Source organism: Anabrus simplex, chromosome 2, assembly GCF_040414725.1.
Source record: "Anabrus simplex isolate iqAnaSimp1 chromosome 2, ASM4041472v1, whole genome shotgun sequence".
NCBI lineage: Eukaryota > Metazoa > Arthropoda > Insecta > Orthoptera > Tettigoniidae > Anabrus > Anabrus simplex.
In genome coordinates this window covers 921,062,512-921,088,899 of record NC_090266.1, presented here as the reverse complement: position 1 = coordinate 921,088,899, position 26,388 = coordinate 921,062,512, and the positions used below count along the sequence as shown (strand labels likewise).

At 41.5% G+C, this 26,388-nt stretch overlaps 1 protein-coding gene across 1 annotated transcript in view; it reads left to right on the top strand.

Annotated features, from left to right (window-relative positions):
- Positions 1-26,388, top strand: part of LOC136864555 (putative protein PLEKHA9) — an 89,664-nt gene that overhangs the window by 15,497 nt on the left and 47,779 nt on the right. Inside the window, exons 2-3 of the mRNA XM_067141694.2 lie at positions 13,635-13,690; positions 18,200-18,318. Coding sequence (XP_066997795.2) covers positions 13,635-13,690; positions 18,200-18,318 — 175 coding nt within the window. The remainder of the gene's footprint in view (positions 1-13,634; positions 13,691-18,199; positions 18,319-26,388) is intronic.

The window sequence follows — 26,388 nt, the reverse complement described above, 5'->3', positions numbered from 1 at the left end:
CTCATTCGGGACAAATATTTTAAATTCCCTTTGGGAATCAATATCTGTATTATCTGATGGCCAGGCAGGCATCAAAAATTTTGGAAATGAGACATAGCTCTCATAGTGCATTGGCACTGCTGGTGGCTTCAAGTAGCCTATGCAGTGGCCTCCACGGTATGCACTAGCCTTGCGTCTTGGGTGGTGTGCTAAGTCCCAACTGATGAGCCTAACTTAGCACACGAGGGCGAAACGCAGGCAACCAAGAATGAGTTAGCTGGAAAATTTATAATGTCCAATAACGGACCATTATATTGGTATTATAAATTTACTCATTCGGGACAAATATTTTAAATTCCCTTTGGGAATCAATATCTGTATTATCTGATGGCCAGGCAGGCATCAAAAATTTTGGAAATGAGACATAGCTCTCATAGTGCATTGGCACTGCTGGTGGCTTCAAGTAGCCTATGCAGTGGCCTCCACGGTATGCACTAGCCTTGCGTCTTGGGTGGTGTGCTAAGTCCCAACTGATGAGCCTAACTTAGCACACGAGGGCGAAACGCAGGCAACCAAGAATGAGTTAGCTGGAAAATTTATAATGTCCAATAACGGACCATTATATTGGTATTATAAATTTACTCATTCGGGACAAATATTTTAAATTCCCTTTGGGAATCAATATCTGTATTATATGACTGATGAGTCTAAACAAAGTAGAGCCGTACAAGAAGTGGAAGACAGGGCACTGACCACATTCCAAATCCGCCTCCCCTGATCCCGGAAGAGGAACACCAGCTGCGAACTACAGTTATACCTAAGAGTAGAGTACATTTTCTTTACATCAACATAAGTAAAAACTTTGAATTAAACAAAACAAAATTTGAGTTATCCATTACTTTTATGTTTAAATACAGAATTCCATTGGCAATTGAAGAATGGGGGGGCGGGGGGGGGGGGGAAGAATGGCAACTTTCAAGAAAATGATATCTTTCACAGAAGTGAACTACTTTTTAAATTTCCATCACAATATCATATGTGCTAAACTTCTGGCTGGTAGTTCAGTAACATTTGATCCTCACCATCTACAGAGGCGTAGCCGCCATCAAAGATTTCTTGGAAGAAATCAGCAAATTCCATTTTTTGTGATTTTGCTAGCATATTTTTATTTAAGCAGCATAGTTTGAAGAAGGTTCAAAGAAAAGAGTATTTAATACACTTATAAATAGTTAGTTGTTTGGCGATAAGCATGTGGCAAAACCTTTATAAAATCTACCCCAAGAACAATAATTTTCCCACCAGAAGGAATGGAATGTTGTTACCTATGATATATTTTAGAAGACGATTCACATGCAATAATGAACAACTATTTGCCATTGGGGCATTATACCATATTGTGGCGTGCTAATCGAATATCGTCAGTTGCTTTGTAATTGCATTTTAATGCAGATACCAAACTCTCATTTAAATTTAGAGGAATGTTGAATGTAATCTGCACTGTTCAACTGCTGGACGGCAAAATAGTGGCTGTTTCTGTCTACATTACTGATATAACACGAAGCCCTGAATCTTTTGTATTATATATCCTGAATGATTTCCTAGTGCCCCCAGGACCAGCATTGAAAAGTGCATTCTTGACATTTGTGTTGTTTTGTTGGAGCACGTCAGTGATTTCATTAATAATTGAAAGTTGTTCCTGGTTTGTTGCTAGTACCATCTCAGCCAAATCAAATTGAAAATTAGCACATTAGTATGACAAGGAAGATCGACTCACTTTGCTAATTACCGGAATGGAAGAAGTTCACAGCCTTGGTGTTAAAATTACGATACGAAAAAAAGGAAGATGCTTTACTGCGTATGCGTGCCTACCTGCTTCCATCTTCTCTGTCGTGCCACATGGCTCAGCACTCTCACAGTTCAGGCAGCCTTGAAGTCCTGGCGAGTGCGTTGGCCAGTCAGTATCTCTGATCACAGCCGGTGTGGTAAAAATGTATAAGACATAAATCATCGGAAGTATAATACTATATAACTTTAGTAATGTAGTATTTATCGATACGACCACTAATAATTTAAAAATATATGGCAAGAAATTGTAATCCTTTCAAAGACACTCTGCAAATCTACAGGCCAAGAGCTTTCGCCACAGTGCTGTACGATATCAATCAATTCAGCCTTTCTCTTAAACTCACGGTCACAGAAGTTAGCCTAGTATTTTAAATACAGTATCTAGATATCCTCAATTTTCAATGTTTGATACAATTATTTAATTCATTTACTTCCTCAGATTAGGTTGTTGTATTCTAAGTGAAGTTCAAAATGACCTTCAAAGAAATAAAACATCAAATATTAACCCTTGGTAATTTACCAATAATAATCACAAAAAATTAACTTGCTAAATTTAAACTTAACTCTTTCAATCTTTGACATAAATGCTTGTGTATCATAATTTGTCTCCCTGGAGAAAAAATTGTTTAGCATTTGTAATTGAGATAGAATTTACCTTATGGTTTTCCGTGGTTTCCCATTTTCACACCAGGCAAATGCTGGGGCTGTACCTTAATTAAGGCCACGGCTGCTTCCCTCCCTAGCCCTTTCCTGTCCCATCATCGCCATAAGACCTATCTGTGTCGGTGCGACATGAAGCAACTAGCAAAAAAAAAAAGAATTTACCTTTTTGAAAATCAAAATCTAACTATGCTATTTAACTGTTCCCTTGTGGTTATAAAAGAGTAATCCAAAAATTGCAACACTGGAAAATACTCTTGCTGGTGAGCAGCATCACATAAAAAAATCTTCAACTTAGCATTTTCCTGCAGGTGTAGGGTCCACTCTTCGGATCAATGAACACCACTTTAGGCGATCAGATGCAACATTCGATGTCAGCTGAACAGTCTTCATTTCTGCAGTTAGTGTGTCTTGCCATCGTTGTCCGTTGTCTCGGCCTTCCACGTGGGCACTTTCCATTGACAGTGAAGATGTATGCTTCGGGAGGAACTGTACCATTTGCCACTCTCAGGATATGGCCATACCATCTAAAGCGCCCTTCCTGCGTTTTTTCTTGAATGAGAAAGTCTCCTGTCCTCTGCCAGATCATGTTGTTGCTTATGTGATCATGGATTGAAACTCCAAGAGACCAACATAACATGCGCATCCCCATAGCGTGCAGAAACACTTGGTGCTTCTGACGACTGGTCAGCTCTCGGTTCCATACAGCGCCACTGGATAGACTACAGTGTGGCACTCCTTTGATTTGAGGTGTACCAGCATACACCCATTGCACAGCACTCCGGTGACTCCCCTTTATCTATGACATGCTGCCGTGCAACGCACATAGTGTCAACACCCAGAATATCACAGCCTACAACATATAGAAAGAAGCCCACACGGTATCATTTAAGACATTAAAAAATGTAAACCATTTGACACTTGACATAGTATATAACGTCATATTAAGGTGCACGTCGCAAACTAAACAAATTTTTATACTTACAATATCATTACTATTAACTCGGCATTTAGTATATACTATAAATAATAATAATCGTATGGCCTCAGCTACCATGTACAGACATTTCGACTTGACGCCATCTGGCTGTCTGCTCGTCAATTTCGACGTTCCGTTTTACTCTAGGTCCACTAGATGGCAAACCGAGTAAACCGGATCTCTCTTGAGCGTCTATGGCTGAGATTTAATTAATTTTGTCGGGTAAATACCAAATGTATCACCAGAGATCTTTTACATGCCGACATCGTACGACATGGAGTGTCGAATGGACTTTTTTCCGCCCTTCAAAAATCCGACTACCTCTGCCGGGTTTGAACCCGCTATCTTGGGATTCGGAGGCCGACACTCTACCACGGATCCACAGAGGCAGCTAGTATATACTATGAATATAGTACATAGACAATGCATCGAACCAAACATTAAACTACGACCTATTTCCTCATAGAAAGTATCCAGATCACTTCAAGATACACATACTACCAACTGAAGGACATCGTGAAATAAGCAACATAATTACCAGAAGAATAAAATTTCGATATGTTTTTAATAATTAATTATAAGATTTAATGTAAAATAGAGATTACCTTAAGAACATTAGTTCATACACAATAGTACAAATCTCAATTTACGCTTATCAAATCAACAAGAAAATTATAAGGACTTGTCTTTTACATTACGTAATCTTTTTATAATTGAAGAAGAAAGGACTCATTTTACCATTTTAACATATAATTTATTTTAAACGACCTGTCAAATTGGTCAATTTGCATGTATGTACAACACCTTCTCATGTGATGTTTTAATAACTGTATTTGTATATGACAGGTGAGGATGACCCTCGAGGGGTCGAAACCGGTACTGTGATTACTGTACTAATAGTATATAAATAAATGTATTGATAAGGTGGAGGCTTCATTATTATTATTATTATGTTGTAATTCCCAGGTACTTCTTAACATTTAGATACTGGCTGTACTGGTTTAGGCATTCACTCCATGTTTGAACACAGCCCTGCAGTTCCTCTTCGGTTGTAGCTACAAGTAGGAGGTTGTCTACATACAGTACGGTCTAAGGAACACACTTTGGCAGGTCACGTGAGATGGTATCCATAAGTATAAAGAGCAGCGGTGACTGGGCTGATCGCTGATGTACCCCTGCTCTCACAGAGAAGCTCTCAGAGAAGCCAGCAGCTCACCTTACTTAACTACAACTGTTCTCGTACAGTATCCGGACCCAGTCGATAAGCAGCTTTGGTGCGTCATGGTCGTGCAACGTGTACCAGATGAGCTGATGCAGTACATCATCAAACTCTTTCTCTCTGTCAAGGAATAACCAGTATATTGGCTTATTCTTTTCTAAGTGTTTCCCCAGAAGCATGTGTGCTGCAAATATTGCATGAGAAGTATTGACTCCCATTACAAAACCACACTGGTTGTTGCCTATAGTGACAGTCTCTCTCAGGCGCCTGTCAAGAATCCAATCAAAGATTTTCGTAACATGACAGAAGAGGTGGACGGGTCGATAGTTTGAACAGTCACCTTTGTTCTTAAATATGGACACTGTTGTGCTTGTTACCAGTCAGCGAGAGAATTACCTTCATCCACGATGGCATTGAAGAGTCCGGCCAGCCATTTAGCAGCAGCAGCATCATCATCATGGAGTTCATTCAGCTTCCAAATATGTGCTTGTAGATCATCTGAACCTGGTGCTTTTTTGAGTCCTTCATACACCTTATAGCATGGGCGACTTCATCGGAGATGATGTGGCTTACTGGTCCAGAGCAAGGGAAAGTCCTTTGGAATTGGTGAATGTGGAAATTCCACGTTTGAAGTTTCTTCAAAGTACTGCTGCCACCTTTCCAGGATATGGTTTCTGTCCTGTAGTTAGTGCCCATCCTTTTTTTTTGATGCACATGAAGTGTTCAGTATCTCGTGTTGCCTTATCTCTTGATTTTTGCCAGCCGATAGATGCACTTTTCACCACCCTTCATGTCCAGCTCTTCGTAGAGCTCAGGTTTGGCTTCAGCAACAGCTTTCCTAGCTGCTCGTCTCTCTGCAACATATTCTTCCCTGCCCTCTTTGGTTTTGTTAGCATGCCACTTTTTGTAGGCAAATTTCTTCTTCGCTTTCACCAGGACTTGATCAGTCCATAGCCATGCCTGTTTGTCTATTCTGTATTGGCCTACCTTCGTTGTATCCAGGGTTGTCTTGGCAGCCTTGATAAGAGAATCACGGAGGGCTATCCATGTGGCATCAACAGAGCCTGGAATGACTAGGAGGAAATTTGAAGTAGTTTATAAGAGCTTGCTTTCGCTTCTGTAGATTCCACCACTTGATCTGCTCGAGAGCGATCATATGATAACCCATATTGGAAGGTTTTATGATCTTCATATCGGAGGTGAGCAGCTTATGTTGCAGGCCAACACAGTTGGATGGTATGACCTTAACATCCTTTACTCCTATGGTCACCACTGGCATACGTGATGAGGTTGTGGGTACATTTTTTGAAAAACGTATTACTGATAAGCAGATCATTAGCTTCAGCAAAGTCAAGAACTCTTCGGCCATCATAATTTCTTGTGCCAAAATCATTGCCCCATTGCATTGTAGCCCTCTTGCTTGCTTGCTTGCTTGCTTCCTTCCAGCATGCCCATTCAGTTTGCCACAGAGAATTAAGAAGTCTTCTGGAGAGTGTGCTGATATTGGATCTTGCTGCTCCAGCCAAAAGTTATCTTTCTCTTAATCATCATAGCCATTTTGTGGCTGAGAATATGGCACATGCGGAGGGATGTAGGTTTATGGTGATAGCCATCATACAGTCGGAGCATCAATGGACGTCAGTGACATGGCTACGGAGGTCAGCATTTACAACAATAGCTACACCATTGCTGCTAGATGTCCCATTATCCATTAGCTTATATCCATCTCCAATGTCACAAGACTTCTGTCCTACCGGGCGAGTTGGCGCGCGGCTGTGAGCTTGCATCCGGGAGATAGTAGGTTCGAATCCCACTATCGGCAGCCCTGAAAATGGTTTTCCGTGGTTTCCCATTTTCACACCAGGCAAATGCTGGGGCTGTACCTTAATTAAGGCCACGGCCGCTTCCTTCCAACTCCTAGGCCTTTCCTATACCATCGTCGCCATAAGACCTATCTGTGTCGGCGCGACGTAAAGCCCCTAGCAAAAAAAAAAAAGACTTCTGTCCCTCTCATCGTTTTCCTTTAAGCAAGCAATGTCCACCTTACATAGCTCTAGCAAATCTGTCAATTCACGACTGCGCCCAGTCAAGTTACCAATGTTTAATGACGCAACGCAATGTTTTGTCGATTAGGCTAGCTCCTTTAGCCGGTTCTGCCCTTGCCTACTAGTGATGGCGGTCAGGCAAGGCCGACGTGCATCGCTTCCAGGATATGCCCTAGCATTTCTACAGTTCCTCTTGAAATATTGATCCATTTAGTTGCGACAGATATTGGCCAGCCGTCTTGTCGCCCGAACCTGACGTCGATTACTAATAAGGCCACTCATGATATGTAGAACAGACGCATATTGTAGCTGCTCCTCTGGAGAACAGATGCTATATTTAGTGGGATTTTGATAGCATTTCCTCCTCCAAAGGTCCATAACCCACCTAACAAGAACTCATCCCCCCAAAGCCGTTGGCCCTTCTAAGGGTTATTTTCTGCCGCGCAACATTCAGTGTTGAGTCGCTGGTAGTACGGTCTACTCCATTCCGTAGCAGGATGAACTTGGCCAGACGCACAGCATCATATAAATATATCAGACTGAAGTAAAATGCAACTACGTGGGTTCCAGTCAACTTTGTTGCACAAATCACATGATGGGAAAATGATCATCATCCACCATGAAATGCAAGCAATACCAAGAGTCCAAAAATATCAATCAGATAAATATTGCATATAATACATAAATGTTACATGTAATATTAGTATATTATACATTAATATTAAAAATAAATATTGCATCATATTTTGTCAACCCTGTGCCATCAGGATAAAGATACAGATGACATTGAATATGTCCCAGTCGGGTATACTGAGCAAGTTGGCCATGGGGTTAGAGGTGCACAGCTCTGAGCTTGCATTCTGGAGATAGTGGGTTCGAACCGCACTGTCGGCAGCACAGAAGATGGTTTTCCGTGGTTTTCCATTTTCACACCAGGCCGCTTCCTTCCCACTCCTGGCCGTTTCCTATCCCATCGTCGCCGTAAGACCTATCTGTGTCTGTGCGACGTAAAGCAACTTGTACAAGAAAAACACAATCGGGTGTATTATCGTTGAATGTCTGAAATAAATCCTACTCTGTCTTGAGACTATAACCATCTTGAAGAATCACAAAATAATACGACCGCATGGTCTCGAAAGTATCACGTGGAAAATATATATCACACGTATCAGACGTAACATAAGAAAATGTACCGTAATAATGTAACGTAAGACACTGCAACATAAGAAAACATAGCATGTTAAGCCTCGTGGTAGTATGTCTTAGATGACTTTGCACATTCACCCTATAAAAATTCATGAATATCTCAAAGATCACAAGGCATAGCAACGAAATCCTTGAATAATTAACTTAGAAGATTTCCTACGCTCCTTACTTTACTTGGAACCAAGCGAGCTAGCAGTGTGCTTAGTTGTGAGTTTGCATTCAGATGATGGTGCGTTCGAATCCCACCGTCCGCAACCCTGAAAATTGTTTTCCGTTTCTCATTTTCTCACCCGGCGAATGCTGGGGCTGTACATTTAATTAAGGCAACGACTGCTTCCTTCCCAATCCCAGTTCTTTCCCATCATTGCATCGCCAGAAACCTTCAGTGTGTTAGTACGATGGTAAACAAAAACAAAACCCTTCGATCAGGTGTTCCCTCATTAACATTCTTGTAACTCTGAAGAATGAGTGCATGCGAAGTAGTAACACATGGCGCTGAATTAAAAATTTCTACAAATTGCACATAACACTCTATTATTGTTCATCAAATTAATCATAATAATCAAAATGTCAAGACAGTGACTCGTCGTGATATTCCACACAGCCTTACAAATCCACATGAACATCAGTAAGCACACATTAGCACCCTGAAATCCATTGTAGTTTACACTCAGAAAAATCCAGTAATCAATGCTATTATTATTATTATGATTATTATTATTATTATTATTATTATTATTATTATTATTATTATTATTATTATTATTATTATTATTATTATTTAGGGTAGGCCCTACTCTACGTTGTCTGGTAGTTAATGATTTTTATAAATTGATTATTAGACATTCTGCCTCCCATAAAGAGCAAATCAAACGGAAATGATATATATAAGTACGCTAATCATTGTGTTACTAACAGATTTACAAAGTTGGGAATGAGGAAGATAATTTAATGTACTCATTTTTAATTTTTAACCCATGATATTAGTTGTTAGGTCCAACTATTTGGGCCACCTCCGGATATACCGCTGGGTTTAGGCTATCATCTTGAAGACAGGCTGGATCACATCACTTCATTCCAGAAAGTTAGCCACAAAATTTAATGGAAAACCCCTAGTCTTACAAGCTTCTTTTAAGATCTGGGCAACATGAAATCTTGATGATTGACCAAAAACTTGCACATATAAATTTACAACACAGCTCCGTGTGTAGGAGATATGTGCTGTCGATTACCACAATACTAATCTTATAGAAGTTGTTGATCAAAGTGGTGGAGGGGGGGGAGGGAGGGCGAGTGTATGTGAAATACTGCTTTTATAGTTGTGCTGCACATAGTGTGAGATAATAGGGTATATACTGAAATTTTACCAATATATATATACACTGACTGACAGAGCAAATGCAACACCAAGAAGGAGTGGCCAGAACTTTATGCCAATTGCAGGGTAGACTGACATCACTGAGGTATGCTCATGATGTGAAATGGGCCGCTGTGCTGCGCACGTAGCGAACGATAAATGGGACACGGCGTTGGCGAATGGCCCACTTCGTACCGTGATTTCTCAGCCGACAGTCATTGTAGAACGTGTTGTCGTGTGCCACAGGACACGTGTATTGCTAAGAATGCCAGGCCGCCGTCAACGGAGGCATTTCCAGCAGACAGACGACTTTACGAGGGGTATGGTGATCGGGCTGAGAAGGGCAGGTTGGTCGCTTCGTCAAATCGCAGCCGATACCCATAGGGATGTGTCCACGGTGCAGCGCCTGTGGCGAAGATGGTTGGCGCAGGGACATGTGGCACGTGCGAGGGGTCCAGGCGCAGCCCGAGTGACGTCAGCACGCGAGGATCGGCGCATCCACCGCCAAGCGGTGGCAGCCCCGCACGCCACGTCAACCGCCATTCTTCAGCATGTGCAAGACACCCTAGCTGTTTCAATATCGACCAGAACAATTTCCCGTCGATTGGTTGAAGGAGGCCTGCACTCCCGGCGTCCGCTCAGAAGACTACCATTGACTCCACAGCATAGACGTGCACGCCTGGCATGGTGCCGGGCTAGAGCGACTTGGATGAGGGAATGGCGGAACGTCGTGTTCTCCGATGAGTCACGCTTCTGTTCTGTCAGTGATAGTCACCGCAGACGAGTGTGGCGTCGGCGTGGAGAAAGGTCAAATCCGGCAGTAACTGTGGAGCGCCCTACCGCTAGACAACGCGGCATCATGGTTTGGGGCGCTATTGCGTATGATTCCACGTCACCTCTAGTGCGTATTCAAGGCACGTTAAATGCCCACCGCTACATGCAGCATGTGCTGCGGCCGGTGGCACTCCCGTACCTTCAGGGGCTGCCCAATGCTCTGTTTCAGCAGGATAATGCCCGCCCACACACTGCTCGCATCTCCCAACAGGCTCTACGAGGTGTACAGATGCTTCCGTGGCCAGCGTACTCTCCGGATCTCTCACCAATCGAACACGTGTGGGATCTCATTGGACGCCGTTTGCAAACTCTGCCCCAGCCTCGTACGGACGACCAACTGTGGCAAATGGTTGACAGAGAATGGAGAACCATCCCTCAGGACACCATCCGCACTCTTATTGACTCTGTACCTCGACGTGTTTCTGCGTGCATCGCCGCTCGCGGTGGTCCTACATCCTACTGAGTCGATGCCGTGCGCATTGTGTAACCTGCATATCGGTTTGAAATAAACATCAATTATTCGTCCGTGCCGTCTCTGTTTTTTTTCCCAACTTTCATCCCTTTCAAACCACTCCTTCTTGGTGTTGCATTTGCTCTGTCAGTCAGTGTATATAAATATTAATGTAGTAGTTAATAATGTTATTGTGTCACTGCACTGTCAATTGAAACACACAAAATATTAGTTTTTTATAATATCTGGTATTATCCAGGTGGCAGGATTTCACTTACACGCACACATATTGCCATTCACAGTTGGGCGCATTATTTCATTGAACGCTGCTTGTACACGTAACATACTACTGAAGTAGAGTATTATTTTAATAAGCTTTTGCTTGAAAAGTTTTATTATTCAGTTGGTTGCAGTCCACTGTTTTATATAATACTGTTTCACAGTATGCTTGTAATAAGGGGAATAAGGGTATCAGTCAGCTAGTGATAGATTGGTTTTACAAATAAACAAAGTTTGTCTCAGGCTCTCTCTGGACCACTGAACAAGATATGGTCACAGGCACCGCGCGTGGCAATATAAGTGTTAACCGTTTCCTAGTGCACAGCAGTGCACAATAAATGCATCATTATAGACTGTTATGTCTTTCAACATTCAGTCTGCAAACATCTCTAATTAAACTAAGCACCTTCGCAATCCTCTGTTTGTAACTACTGCTGCAGCCTTGTTTAGTTCAACCTCTTATAATGAAATCATTAAAAACAGATTCGTAAGTGTCACCTTGGTCTCCCTCTACTTTTCTTACCCTCCATGGCAGAATCCATTATTTTCCTCGGTGACGTAGTCTTTTTCCATTCGCCTCACATGACCCTGCCAGAGAAGCTTGTTTATGTGTACAGCTTCATCCATCAAGTGTATTCGTAAAGGCCGGTCTCCACTGATTAACATTTAACAACAACATGTTAAATGTTAAAAGTGTTAAATGTTAACTGGTGACACCATCAACATGTTAAATGTTGAATACTGTTTCATTTAACATTGTGTCCACACTTAATAAACATGTTAAACTTAACTTTCTTTGTTTATATGTAGGTAGTTCATCATATCAGTTTGCGGTAATAAATTTAGGTGGTGTCTAGTATTTTCAAACAAGGACAATGGACTCAGATGAAAAAGATTTGGCCTTTGTTATTGCCACTGTTGCTTCTTGTTATGATTTACAAATGCAGTTTTATTAGACACATTTCCTCCCCTCATCCTGCTCATTGCTTCGAAAGCAAAACACTATGAAGTATAAACTTCGTCCGTTCCCGCCCCCCGACTTCAGACTTTTTCTGATTTTTTGCAATACTCGACTGTACTGGGAGCGGAGGTACGCTAGGTATTTTTCGATGCACTCGCGGGAATAATTATATAGAGTTCGTGGAAACTGTCGGCTTTCTTCGCTTTATCTCTGTATTCCTTTGATGAGACATCCCACAAACAAGGCCTTTCTATTATATCATTAATTAAGTCCAAAGGAATCTTGCTCCACTACATTTCTGACCATAAATTTTAGTATAGTGTAGACAGAACGACACGCGTACCGGTACTGGTACTGTATTTGTAGCTTATAACAAAGAGAATGAGTGTTGCGGAGTGTTGAAACTATAATCCTACTTCACGAGAAGCACGTCGTTTGCGTCGTTTGGCTATCTGTTGACACGGAAACGGCAAGGAAGTTGCCGAAGCTGTGCCAACATCTCACGAACAACGAATTGACTTGACATGTTTTCCACTTGGAGCGGAAAACACGCCAACATGTTAAAAGTGTTAACCTCAACATTCTGAGTTAACATGCAAAGTCAATTGGAAGACACAAACACAGTATACATGTCAATTGTAACATGTTAAATTTAACATGTTGGTGTTAAATGTTAATCAGTGGAGACCGGCCTTAATGTAGTGTTTGTCCCCTTATTCTGAGTGCTCTCCTGGGTCCTGTTTGTACCAGCAATCATTCTTGCTGTTTTCATGTCTTTTACTTGCAACTTATGAATATGATACCCCATGGCCACCCAGCTTCAGTAGTAAAATAATTAATGATGGCAGAAGTAAGGAGGACATAAAATGCAGACTAGCACAAGCAAGGAAGGCCTTCCTGAAGAAAAGAAATTTGCTCACTTCGAACATTGATATAGGAGTGTGTCATTGTATGGAAGTGAAACATGGGTGATAATAAGTTCAGAAAGAAAGAGAATAGAAGCTGTTTAAATGTGGTGTTACAGAAGAATGCAGAAGGTGAGATGGGTAGATCAAATCACAAATGAAGAGATACTGAATCGAATTATTGAAGGGATAACGATTTGGCTAAATTTGATGAGAAGAGATAGAATTATAGGACACATCTTAAGATACCTAGGACTTGTTCAGTTGGTTTTTGAGGGAAGTGTGGGTGGTAGGAACATGTCATTTGTTATATATTATATTGCTCAGGTATCTTTGACCAGTTTTTATGTTCAACCAGTTTCTTGCTTCTTTGAGAATTCTTTCAAAAGTTAATGTCTTTAAACAGCCTGTAATGCATCGGTAATTGTAAAAAGAATTGATGGAACAAGTGACACCAAAGTTTAAGCCCTTGAATATCCTCCTCCTCCCACCTCTATTTAACTTAAGAATGGCTCGTTGGTGCCCTATTGCATGTTGTGGAATAAGAAGGTACCTATACTTTAATTTTTTTTTTTTTTTTTTTTGCTAGGGGCTTTACGTCGCACCGACACAGATAGGTCTTATGGCGACGATGGGATAGGAAAGGCCTAGGAGTTGGAAGGAAGCGGCCGTGGCCTTAATTAAGGTACAGCCCCAGCATTTGCCTGGTGTGAAAATGGGAAACCACGGAAAACCATTTTCAGGGCTGCCGATAGTGGGATTCGAACCTACTATCTCCCGGATGCAAGCTCACAGCCGCGCGCCTCTACACGCACGGCCAACTCGCCCGGTATACTTTAATTTAGTGTTTAATAGATAGTAACCTGTTTTCAATCTTGTTATTCACATTTTTGTTTGTTTTCATGATTTTGAAGAGGCTTTCGGGCAGCCATTCATGCCCGTTCAGAGAGACATCAGTCAGAATATTAAGGTAAGTTCTACAGCCTAATTCTTTGTTCTTTACCAAGTATTGCAGTATTACTTTGTTTAATTAAATCTCAGCCCGGGCATACGATAGTTACGCTTGTTAGATTTCAGGAATAAACTTTGTTGCTTAAAATATCCCGGTCATTTATATTTGTGTGAATTACTTATGATAACAGGTGTCCTGAATGATGTCTTGGGCACTATTCTTTGGAATTCCATCTTACGAATATTTCTCTTTTCTTTTAAAATTGTGATGGAATCATGATCATCATTGGGAAAGTAGATTCTATCTATATATATAAAATAACTTGTCCTGACTGACTGACTGATTCATCATCGCCGAGCCAAAACTTCTGGACATAAAGAAATGAAATTTTGGGGATATATTCATATTAAGATGTAGGTGCTCGCTAGGAGAGGATTTCTTGATATTCCGTCAGTAAGGGGGTGAAATTTTAAAATGAGTGTATCTATATCTCAAAACTTTAAAAGTTTACAGATGTAAAAATTGATATTTAGAATCTTCTTTAAAAATAAGGAAACACATATTTTTTTGTTTTCAGACAATCCCAATAGGAGGTGTGAAAAGGGGTTGAATGCCTTTAATCAGGATACCGGTACTTATATCTCAGAAACTGAAGATATTACAGACATGAAAATTGGTACTTTTGATCTCTTTTAAAAATAAAGAAACACATATTTTTTTGTTTTTGGAAAATCCAATTAATGGGAGGTTGAAAAAGGGTGAATTTTTAAAATGAGTGTATCTATATCTCAAAACTTTTAAAGTTTATATATGTAAAAATTGGTATTTAGAATCTCCTTTAAAAATAAACGCGTATTTTTTTGTTTTCGGAAAATTCCAATAGGAAGGATGGAAAAGGGTGAAAAGGGGGTTGAATGCCTTTAATGAAGCTACTTATATTTCAGAACCTGAAGATATTACAAACCTGAAAATTGGTATTTGGATCTACTTTAAAAATAAAGAAACATGTATTTTTTTTTCTGTAAATCCCAATAGGAGGGGTGTAAAAGGGTGTATAATGGGTTGAATGCCTTTAATGATGATACATATATCTCAGAAACTGAAGATATTACAGAACTGAAAATTTGTATATGGGATCTCCTTTAAAAATAAAGAAACACATATCTTTTTGTTTTTGGAAAATCCAATTAATGGCGGTTAAACAGGACTGCCAAATTCGGGTGAATTTTTTGAAAGACTATATCTACAGAATATCTGAGAAACGTAAAATGTTACAGGCGTAAAAAGTTGGTATTTGGAATTTCCTGTAAATGTAAAGAAACATAGGTGATTTGTTTTTGGAAACTCCACTTAAGGGGAACTAAAAAGGGGTGAAATTTTAAAATGAGAATTTCTACAGTATATCTCAAATTACTTAACATGTTACAGAAGTGAAAAATGGTATTTTTATCTCTATTAAAAATAAAGAAACATGTATTTTTAGTTTTCGGAAATACCACTTGGGTGGAGGGGGGTAAAAGTGACTGAAAATGGCGTTGAATTCTTTTAATTACGCTACTGATATCTCAAAAATTAAGATGTTACAGACATGAAATTTGATATTTGGAATCTGCTTTAAAAGTAAAGAAACACGTATTCTCAGAAAATCCAATGAAAGGGGGGGGGGGGGGGTGAAATAATTGAAAAATTAATTTACGTAATTGTATGAGAATACATACATCTAATAAAAACTAAAGTTGTTACAGATGTGAAAATTGGTATTTGGATCTCCTTTAAAACAAAGGAAAACGCGTTTTCGGGAGGAAACCATCTTGGGGGTGGGAGTGAAAAGGAGTTGAATTCCTTTCATGAGGACACATAAATCACAAACTGAAGAAGTTAGAGTTTTGATAATTGGTATTTAGAAGATCATTGACTATTAAAGAAATAGGTATTTTTTGCCGGAAAATTCACTTGGGGGAGTGTGAAAGGAAGTGAAAAAAAGTTAATTATATTTATGGGGATACTTATATCTCATAACTGAAGGTAATAGACGTGAACATTGGTGTTTGGAATCTCCTTTAAACATAAAGAAACACGCCTTCCTTTAATTTACTTTTTGGCGGGGGGGGGGGTGTAAATAAACTTAACGGCGGTGGGGTGTAAAAGGAGGTAAGACCAATTGATTTTACTGTTCATATTGTACTTATAAGGAGCCTCCTTTGATCAGGTGGCAGCGCGTCGGCCTCTCACAGCTGGGCTCCGTGGTTCAAATCCTGGTCATTCCATGTGACATTCGTGCTGGACAAAACAGAGGCGGGACAGGTTTTTCTCCGGATACTCTGGTTTTCCCTGTCATTATTCATTCCAGCAACACTGTCCAATATTTCATTTCATTTGTCATTCATCGATCATTGCCCCAGGGGTGTGCTTCGGCAGCTGGCACAATTCCTATTGTTGCCGCTAGATGTGGCTTTATTCATTCCATTCCTGACCCTGTCGAATGACTGGAAACAGGCTGTAGATTTTCGATGAACTTATTCTGATCATAAACCGATCATTTTTAATCTTTCCTGAGGTTGTGTTCAACAGCCATCTTTTCCTTCGGAGAACGTTCGTAGATTACACTAGATTCTCCTGGCATATAAATAAAAATTTAAACACATTTGAAATAAACGATAGGAATGAGATTGACCGTCAAATTGTTCACCTCTATAATAAGGCCAGTAATGCATGGAAGTATGTCATTCGTATCGCCAGAAATCCCGCACACTTGCCTACGCGTGACAATGGTGCTGGTCACATTGTCAACAATGACAATGGCAGCAGATGTAATTTACCGCCAAGTAGTGTTCTTGCATTTGCTGTGGGGTCCAGAACATCTATAATAATAACAATAATGTCTGGACCGTCGTCAAATGTGCGGACCGCGCTGGAAACGGGTCCTGGGCGGGTAATGACTAAGAATGCAGTCCGGCCGTGGGTTCAGTACCGCCAAGGCACCCAAGATGACACCACGCCGGATCTCCTAAAGGATTTGATCCATATTAAAAATACTTATAGGGAAAGATGGCAAAGATTTAGGGACCCAACTGACCGGGTGGAATACCTGGACCTAGCCCGGGAAGTACGAAATCGATTGCTGGAAAGAAAGATTGAAAATGGGAGGAAACTTGCCGTAATCTATTAGAAAATGAGTCAGATCGCAAATTTTGGCGGATTCTCGCAGAAAACGAGTCAGATCGCAAATTTCGGCGGATTATATATCTAAAACAATAAGCATTCAATTATAAATTTCAGTATAATACCGTAGCGAAGCACGGGTATCTTGCTAGTATTACATAAAGTAGCATATTCACATAAAATTATATGTCAGAATTTATGAATTAGACTATACTAAATAAGCAGGATTTATATTATTGCAAAGATAACCACTATGGAACTGGCATGGAATCATTAAGATGATAGACAGTTATACTGTATCATCATATTTTAACATAAGAAAATTGGGAGATCGACATAACAGCGTAGGTTTTCAGAGCTGGTGTCAAGAAGAAAGTTTCCAGGCTTGTAGGGCTTGATGCTTCTAAAAGTCATTAGTTGACAAGCTGTGGCTGTGCAACCTCAATATTTATGTCAGTGGCATGGTTTCTGTGCACATTCCGGAATTTTGCTGTGCCGATGGGTTTAGTTCAGGTCGGTCTCCTGTGGTAGCTAACAGTAGCTGGTTGTTTGCACTTTTCCCTAGTTGTTTCCTGCTCCTCTGCCCATCTGGCTTCCTTACATTTGCGGTTTTGAGTATGGCTATCCAGGCTCTGTTTACCCGTTTCATTTCTTCCTTTCTTTTGGAATAATTTATATTATTTTTTAATTTCTATGATTTCCCCGTTATAACCAAGCATGTTTAGTACTGCAGTTGAGAGTACGTCCGTGTGCCTATTGTATGTTACTTGGTAATCCAGTAGAGTGTTCAGCGACAGATGACTTCTCAGTCTCCCTCAATCAGCTGTGTCGGTTGAGTTCTCTGTTTGGTGGCAAGAGGCAGTGCACTGTTTCATGGTACCTATGTAGACCTGACTGCAGCTGCACAGGATCTTGTAGACTCCTGTGGCAGATGCTACAGCCATCCTGCCATAAGCGAGCAAAGTGTTGAAAACAAATACAGCAGGCATGCCATTCCAGACATTGGGCAGCCAGAAAATAGCAGAAAGAAAGGCCACTGGCTACAGACATCATGCTGTACGTGAGCAAAATAACTGACTGCATAGCTAAGCTGCTTAAGGAACGTTAAGTAAGAATAATAATTATACACACTAGAAAACAAGATACACCCTGAAATCTGTAAAAGACAAGCAGCTCCCTGACACCACACCAGTTTTGTGTGAAACGTGGTCAAAGTATATTTCTTTTAATTTTGAAACACCTGGGGTCCCCCCCCCCCCTTCATAATATCATTTATGAACAGCGATTCTACCATCTTTCTAGAAGTACTAGGGATTTCCTGATTACAAGATTTCTCTCTCATGAAAGTTTGATTTTTGTTTACAGACCCTCCAGGAAATATTCAATCAAAATCCAAGAGACAACATCACCATCGATAAGATGATCTCTCGTGAACGTTCACTGAATGAGCATTCTGCTGGCCAGGCTCTGCTGTGGCTAATGAGGTATTTTATTGTTAATCTGCCTATTTTTTGAAATGAGAAAATGCAGAAGAAATGTGTGCAGTTGTATCAAATTTAATGGCCTTCCCTGTTATATTGAATTCCTTTCTCTTTATGCTTACTTCAGTATTTTTCATTATTTCTAGGTGCTGAGATTTATTGCTTTTTTGCACTTTACTTTTAATACTGGAGTAATTCCTTTTGTCTTCAAAGTACACTTATGAGTAATTGAATTTGAGATACTTGGATAGTAGCGTATAGCACCCACATTCGACCTGATGGCGGAGGCATGGCATGGACTTCACAACACACCGGAAGCATTGGGGAGATGTGCTGGTCCATGACCATTGCACAGCCTTGCATAATACACAGAGATTTGTTGGAAGAGATTCCGGGGCACCCACATTCCTCTAGGCAGATTCCTAGTATGCTCAATAGGATTGAGGCCGGTTGACCTGGAGAGCTAGGCAAGCATCCTCGTATTCGTGGAGGGTCCACAATTCAGGCACATTGGACCAATGCATTGTCTTGCTGTCTCTTGCAGGGTGCTGGAGGCGAACAAATGAGTGGTCACAATCTGATAGCTGGATCCTGTCTTGTTTGAGAGATATTGGCAGGTGTATACCAGGGGCCCCATTTCATGCCATGTGAACAGACTCCTTATGAGGATATCATCACTACTATCCTGATTTCTACCCTTATTGCCTCATGTGCTTCATGATGCACTCATAACCTACCTTCGGTGTGTACCAACTGATGCCTCAAATCATATGTCCAGGCGATTTTTGACCATGTTTTGAGAATCCAATGGCAGTGTTCCTTTGCCCATAACATTACATGTAATAAACTTCATTTTTCTTCCTTATTGACATAAACAATAAAAAAAATCTTATATTATTTTATTGCCCACTTAGTCAGTACTAAAATTTGATTAAAATTTGAACATTCACTAAAAAGTTTCAAGTAGAACATGTTTCAGTCCATTGGACCATCTTCAACTACAACTTATTTTCTATTATAAAAGGTTACATAATTATGTACTTAGATTATTTAAAGAAATAAAATTCTAGTCCCATTTTCTCATTCATTAAAATAGTCTTCTCATTATATATAAAGCACATATTAACATTTTTCTTTCTTTCTAAAGGCCTATAAAATCACATGAGGAACATTATTAAGAGAAAGTGTCTCATCACAGCTGTTCCCCTTGGAATGGGATTCAATCCAAAAATGCACTCAAACTAAACTTCAAAACATACTAGTCAAAAACCAAGAAACATCAGATAAGAATTTAAATAAATCTGAAATAACTTAAAATATCCTTAAAAATGAGCAAACCCTTTCACTCAACCCTAAAAAATCTAACTTAATATAAATTTTGAAGGAAAAAAAAAGACCTATAAATACTCAACAAAACACCCAAACAACCCTCTGCGGGTGGGGGACGCACATGTAGAATACACCCGCGTTATCCCCTGCCTGTCATAAGAAGCAACCTAGACGCGGACATGGATTGCGGTTTGGTACAATGTGTTGGACCGCCTGTGGGTGGGAGGGGCCAAGTACATTCACAAGTAATCCCTGCCTTTCGTAGAAAGCGACTAAAAGGGTCATGTGGCCATGGTCCCCTCTTTATTTTTTATTGTTTTTTGAGGGTTACTTGTTGACCAATTAACAATTCTTGATATGTGTGCTGCTCAGAGATGGGCCTCTTACATGTGCGTTTATGCCCGAAAGCCCGTGCAATAACCACCCAGGGAGCAGTGGGTGGGAGCATCATGTACCCTTGCAGTAGTATCCGCCTGACAACACAGGTCCCCACACATCCGAATGCCAGAAGGACATATTATTATTATTATTATTATTATTATTATTATTATTATTATTAGTATTAGTATTAGTATTATTATTATTATTATTATTATTATTATTATTTGTTTTTTATTTTTTCTCTATATTTAGTGCTCTGTATACGCTATTGGGTACGTGCAATTGCGGGTGATTGGAGGAAGGGAGTCCTAGTGCTCATTGCCTCAGTCATCCCGTATTAGGCATCGTCCAACATCGGACCCTGGGCAGTGCTGGCTATGATGAGGTGGGTATTAACCTTGGCTGCTTGGTTCGGCTACACAGACCCCTGATTGGAGTGGATGGCATTCGGGGAGGATGATTTTGGGCATGGCTTCAAAACGTACTCTACCTGCCGAAGGTGGTCCCCCACCGAAGTCTTTAACTTGTGATTCCTTGAGGGGTTCAACCCCTGGGAACAAGCGCAGCCTGAAGGAATGAGATCCAGCTTTCCTAGGTTTCTGGTTGCTACCAGAACTGATGGGAGTGACTTCAAGCTGATAAAGTCTATTTTTTTTTGTTTAGCAGGCACATAGAGGTGTCTACGGTGAACTGGAAGATTTGAAGAAAATGAGCAATGGTAGTTCGTTGTTAAAGACGCGCTCTGCCGTGCCAGCTGATCTGTTGCTCAAGTGCAATCACTTTGGTGATATTCCCATCAAAATGGAAGAGCACAAGACCTTGAATCTAGTTTGTGGAGTTATCTTCCATCGTGATCTCATCTTGAACACTGACGATGATTTGATGAAAGACATAAAGCACCGTGGCGTGACACGCCCGACGCATTACACGCAAAGTCAACGGCGTGTGGGTACTGCTGCTTGTCATAGGTCAGAACTGTCCGGTATATCTTGGTGAGAAGAAGATCCAGGAGATCAAGGCCCTGGATGGTCTTTCCTATCAGGAAGTGCGTAAGTTCAATGCTATGAATGCACCTGCCAAGATGTTAGACTACACGAAGATAGCACAGAGTCTTCCAGATTCATCGTTTCTATCGTCTAAACCTGTTGCGATCGCTGCGTCCAAGGCGGCTGTTGCTCCTGCACGCACAGCCGCAAAGAGTAAAAGCTCAAAGGGGTGGAACCACCCTACCTTTGACCACAGAGAAGTCTGTGCCAGCTGGGACTCCTAATACCAATATAAATGGTTGTTTATTGGACATTATAAAGTCCAAGTCTCCCCACTGTCAGAGGTTGGCAAAAGCCGTGCCCAAGCCTGCGGAGGCAGCATCATCAACCAGGGTTGGAAAATTATCTCCCAGCCCGCCTAAACGTGAAAAGAATGCGGAGAAGGGGAACACCCATACTGGGCGCTCCTGCGAAGGGGAAATCATGCCCTCCATCTGGAAGGTATGAGTCTGCACCAGCAGGTATGCCTACTCCAAAACCTGCGCGCTCCCCTCGTAGGGGGACATCACCCCCCCCCCAGAAAGCGTCGAAGTTCTTGACGGCCATCCCACAATCTGTCGATGACGGGATGGACGTCGAGTTTTCATCTACATCCTCTACATCTATGGATGTAGATGTTGATATTGATAGTGTTTAGGTTTGAGAGCATCTTGTCGCTCATAACCTAACACTCTCTCTCTTAGTCCTCACTATGTCACTGTTACAGTGGAATTGTAACGGTTATGACAGGCATCTTGTTGAGCTACGTCAGCTCGTTAGTAAGTTCGCGGAGAGTATAGTCTGTATTCAGGAGACAAATCTCGGACCAGGTCATCATACGGTCTTGAGAAATTTGAGACTATACTTGACAGAACGATACTATGCTCCCCAGGCGTCCGGTGGCGTGGGTATTTTTGTTCGTTCTGATACTTATAGCGCAGAGGTTCCTCTAAGAACCCCACTAGAAGCAGTTGCGGTGTGTGTACCACTGCCTGTCATAGCAACAGTGTGTAATATTTATTTTCCACCAGGCCAGCCTCTTAACATAAATGATGTCACTGATCTTATAGATCAGCTTCCACCTCCCTTCCTCTTATTGGAGGATTTTAATGTCCATCACCCCATATGGGGCTCTGAAACGCCTTGCCCCAGGGGAAAGGAGTTGGAAACATTAGTAAGAGAGCTGGATTTATGTATTTTGAACACAGGTGAACCAGCTCATTTCAGTGTATGTTATGACACACTCTCTCGCATAGACTTAAGTCTTTGCAGCCAAACATTGGTTCTGCTGTTTCGGTGGAATGCACACGATGATCTCTGTGACATTGACCCTTTTCCCATTATTCTTACTTTGTTGAAACAAAAATCCATCAAGGCTCCCCCTTGATGGATACTTAAACATGCTGATTGGCTAAAAGTTCACATCACTAGCTGTCTTTAACGACGATACCAGGCGGACCATTGACGGCGAAATAACTTACATAACACAAGTTATCCTTGCTGCTGCTGAGGACTCCATTCCCTTCTTTTCAGGGACTCCTCGCCGAAAACTCATTCCTTGGTGGAAGGAAGAAATTGCAGCAGCTGTCAAAGAACGTCGTCGCGCTCATAAACGTTATCGTAGGCAGCCTACTGTGGCCAACATGCTAACATTTAAACAACTCCGCGCTAAGGCGCAAGTTCTTATTCGCCAAAGTAAGAAAGCTTCGTGGGAGAGATACGTGTCGTCTATGACGTCACATACTCCATCATCTCAAGTGTGGACTAAACTTCGACGTGTTTCGGTTATCCAAGGATCCTCTCCTGTACCGGGAATTTCCATTGCTGGCTGTATCGTCACTGAACCACTTTCGATTGCTAACCATCTTGCAACTCATTTCGCGGATGTGTATGGCTACGGAAATTACCATTGTGATTTCCTTGCTCTGAAGCGGGAGCAGATCGTCATCACCTTAGTTTTGCCACTCAAGCTTCAGAGGACTATAACGTGCCCTTTATGGAGTGGGAACTCCGCAGCGCGTTGGCGCTTTGCAAGGACACGTCTCCTGGGCCAGACAATGTCCATAACCAGATGTTGAAACACCTTAGTACCGAGCTCGATAGCTGCAGTCGCTTAAGTGCGGCCAGTATCCAGTATTCGGGAGATAGTAGGTTCGAACCCCACTGTCGGCAGCCCTGAAAATGGTTTTCCGTGGTTTCCCATTTTCACACCAGGCAAATGCTGGGGCTGTACCTTAATTAAGGCCACGGCCGCGTCTTTCCCACTCCTAGCCCTTCCCTGTCCCATCGTCGCCATAAGACCTATCTGTGTCGGTGCGACGTAAAGCAACTAGCAAAAAAAAAAAAAAAACACCTTAGTGTGGATAGTCTATTATATTCTTCGAGCGTTCAACCGAATCTGGATAGGGGGTGAGTTTCCGTCTCGGTAGCGAGAGGGCATAGTCATTCCTGTCCTCAAGCGTAACAAAAATCCTATTTGTCTCACTAACTACTTGTGTAAGCTATTTGAGACGATGGTAAATCGCCGACTTGTGTAGTGTCTGGGGAAACAAGGACTTTTGTCCGAGTACCAATGTGGTTTTTGAGCCGCTCGCTTGACCACTAACCACCTGGTACGCCTGGAAAGTTTTTTCCAGGATGCATTTCTCCACAAACAGCATTTGGTGGCTGTTTTCTTCGACTTAGAAAAGGCCTTATGACCCCACATGGCGATATGGTATCTTTTCAGTCCTTCATCAATGGAGATTCCGAGGTAACTTGCCGGTATTTATTGCGAATTTTTTGTATCTCCGTCTATTCCGTGTCTGAGTTGGGAGGGCATATTCGCAATACCACGTTCAAGAATATGGAGTCCCACAGGGATTGCTTCTTAGTGTCACTCTGTTTGCAATTGCCATAAACGGTATTGTCGCTGCTGCTGGTTCAGCAGCAATACCGTCGCTATATGTGGACGATTTTGCTCTGCATTATAGCTCGCAGAGCGATAATTACAGCAAGCTATTAGGAGAGTAGAACGGTAGACTTCAGAAAATGGCTTTCGGTTTTCATAATAAGAAGTTATCATATTAATAAAAACCACCTTTCCAATACACAATAGTCCTTTATATTTAGGATAAAATCATTAATGGATATTATAATTAGGACAGGTTTCGCTCATGCTTAGTGAGGATCATCATCTAGAGATAACTTAATCCATGGTGGGTCAGGGCCCTGATCCCGGTATATATAACGAAAAAACGTCGAATATTACATTGATAAAATATGAATTTTAACAATTTAAAAATAATCAGTAAGATTATATTATGTCTATTGAAACAAATATTGACCATTAAAATTGCTTAAAATGTAAGTGGAATGAATGACATGAAGATGTTACAATAATATATAGTGATTAATTGTTCGTATAAATCGATGACCATAATAATCTTCGCTCAGTGGCATTGGACTGCTTATAATTAAAAACAGTTATTTACATAAGGGTGAGCTCTTGTAATGAACTATGATGTTTCATAAAATAGACGATGAGGAATGGCTAAAATCACATATACAGTATTGGTTGAAAAACGAACTCCACAGAAGGATAAAACATCGTCTGGATTGGAGTAAATAACCTTATGGGACTCCCTTGCGTTGTGTATCAAACATTATTATTATTATTATTATTATTATTACTATTATTATTATGTGTAGATAATGAATTACCGAGCTCGATAGCTGCAGTCGCTTAAGTCCGGCCAGTATCCAGTAATCGGGAGATAGTGGGTTCGAGCCCCACTGTCGGCAGCCCTGAAGATGGTTTTCCGTGGTTTCCCATTTTCACACCTTAATTAAGGCCACGGCTGCTTCCTTCCAATTCCTAGGCCTTTCCTATCCCATCGTTGCCATAAGACATATCTGTGTCAGTGCGACGTAAAGCAAATAGCAAATAGATAATGAATTAATATTGGGCTTCATCTCGTAGAATCATAACTTGCAATTTCGGTTTTCAATCGCGAAGACCTCCGTTGTCCACTTTTGCCGGCAACGTACTCTTCGTCCGCATCCCAAGCTTTATTTAGGAAATGTTGCTCTTCCCGTAATTGACACCTAATGATTTCTTGGGCTCCTTTTCGATAGCAAGTTATCATGGTAGCCACATGTGCGACATTGAAAGTGCAGTGCACCAAGCAGTTGAATATCTTGAAGTTTCTTAGCAGCGCTAATTGGGGGGCTGACCACACGGTGCTCCTACTATTTTATAGGGCACATATATCATCCAGGTTAGACTACGGCAATGCAACATATGGATCAGCGTACTTGCAAAACTGAATAGCATCCACTACGGGGGGGGGGGGGGGGTAGGTTGGCAACGGGAGCTTTTCGTACAAACCCCATTGCTAGCCTGCTCACTGAATCTGGTGTGCCGCCTTTACGCCTTAGGCGCCAGGAAATGCTTCTGACCTATGCTTCAAATTTGCGAAGATGCCACTACACCCAAGCTATCCTTGCGTATTTCACAATGGAGACTGGCCGTTGTACGATGCTCATCCTCGAGCAGCGCAGCTGGTTGGAATACACTTGGATAACAGTTGCAGATTGTTTGATGTACCTTCAGTTCCTTGCCTTGTCAGACAACCAAGTGGGGTACCTCCATGGATAATATGACGACCTGAAATAATCCTGGATCTGCACATTGGCCCGAATTAAAGCACGGACCCTTCGCTTTATCGGAGGCTCTTTCTGTACGTTGTTGGCTGGTATCCAGGTTCAGTCGTCGTTTACACTAATGGTTCGAGGTCAGAAATGAAGGTGAGCTGTGTGTTCATTGTTGACAATAATAGGTTCCTTTTTGCTCTTCCGGAAACCTGTAGTGTGTACACAGCATGGCTCTATGCTATCTGTGAAGCTCTGCGATACGCACTTTCCGTTGACTGCTGTCACTTTCTTTTGTGTACTGACTCCATGAGCTCACTACAGTCTGTTGATACCTGTTTCCCTCGGCACCCTGTGGTGCAGTGGATCCAGGACCTGCTGGCCGGGTGTTCAGATGCCGGCACCAGAATCACGTTCATGTGGCTCCCAAGCCACATGAGTGTAGAGGGAAGCGAGTTAGCAGATAGGGCTGCCATGGAGGCAGTTACACTGCCCCCCTTGCCTTACAAGGTTCCAGCAAATGATATTCGCACTCAGCTGAGACATCTGGTTATGTCCCATTGGGAGATGGAGTGGCAGGCCACTCCACTTCCAGATAATCTGAGAGCGATAAAAGGAACAACAAAGGTATGGAGGACTTCCCTTCGGGCTTCTCGGAGGGAAGCAGTATTTTATCATCTTTGGATCAGCCACGGTATACTGACGC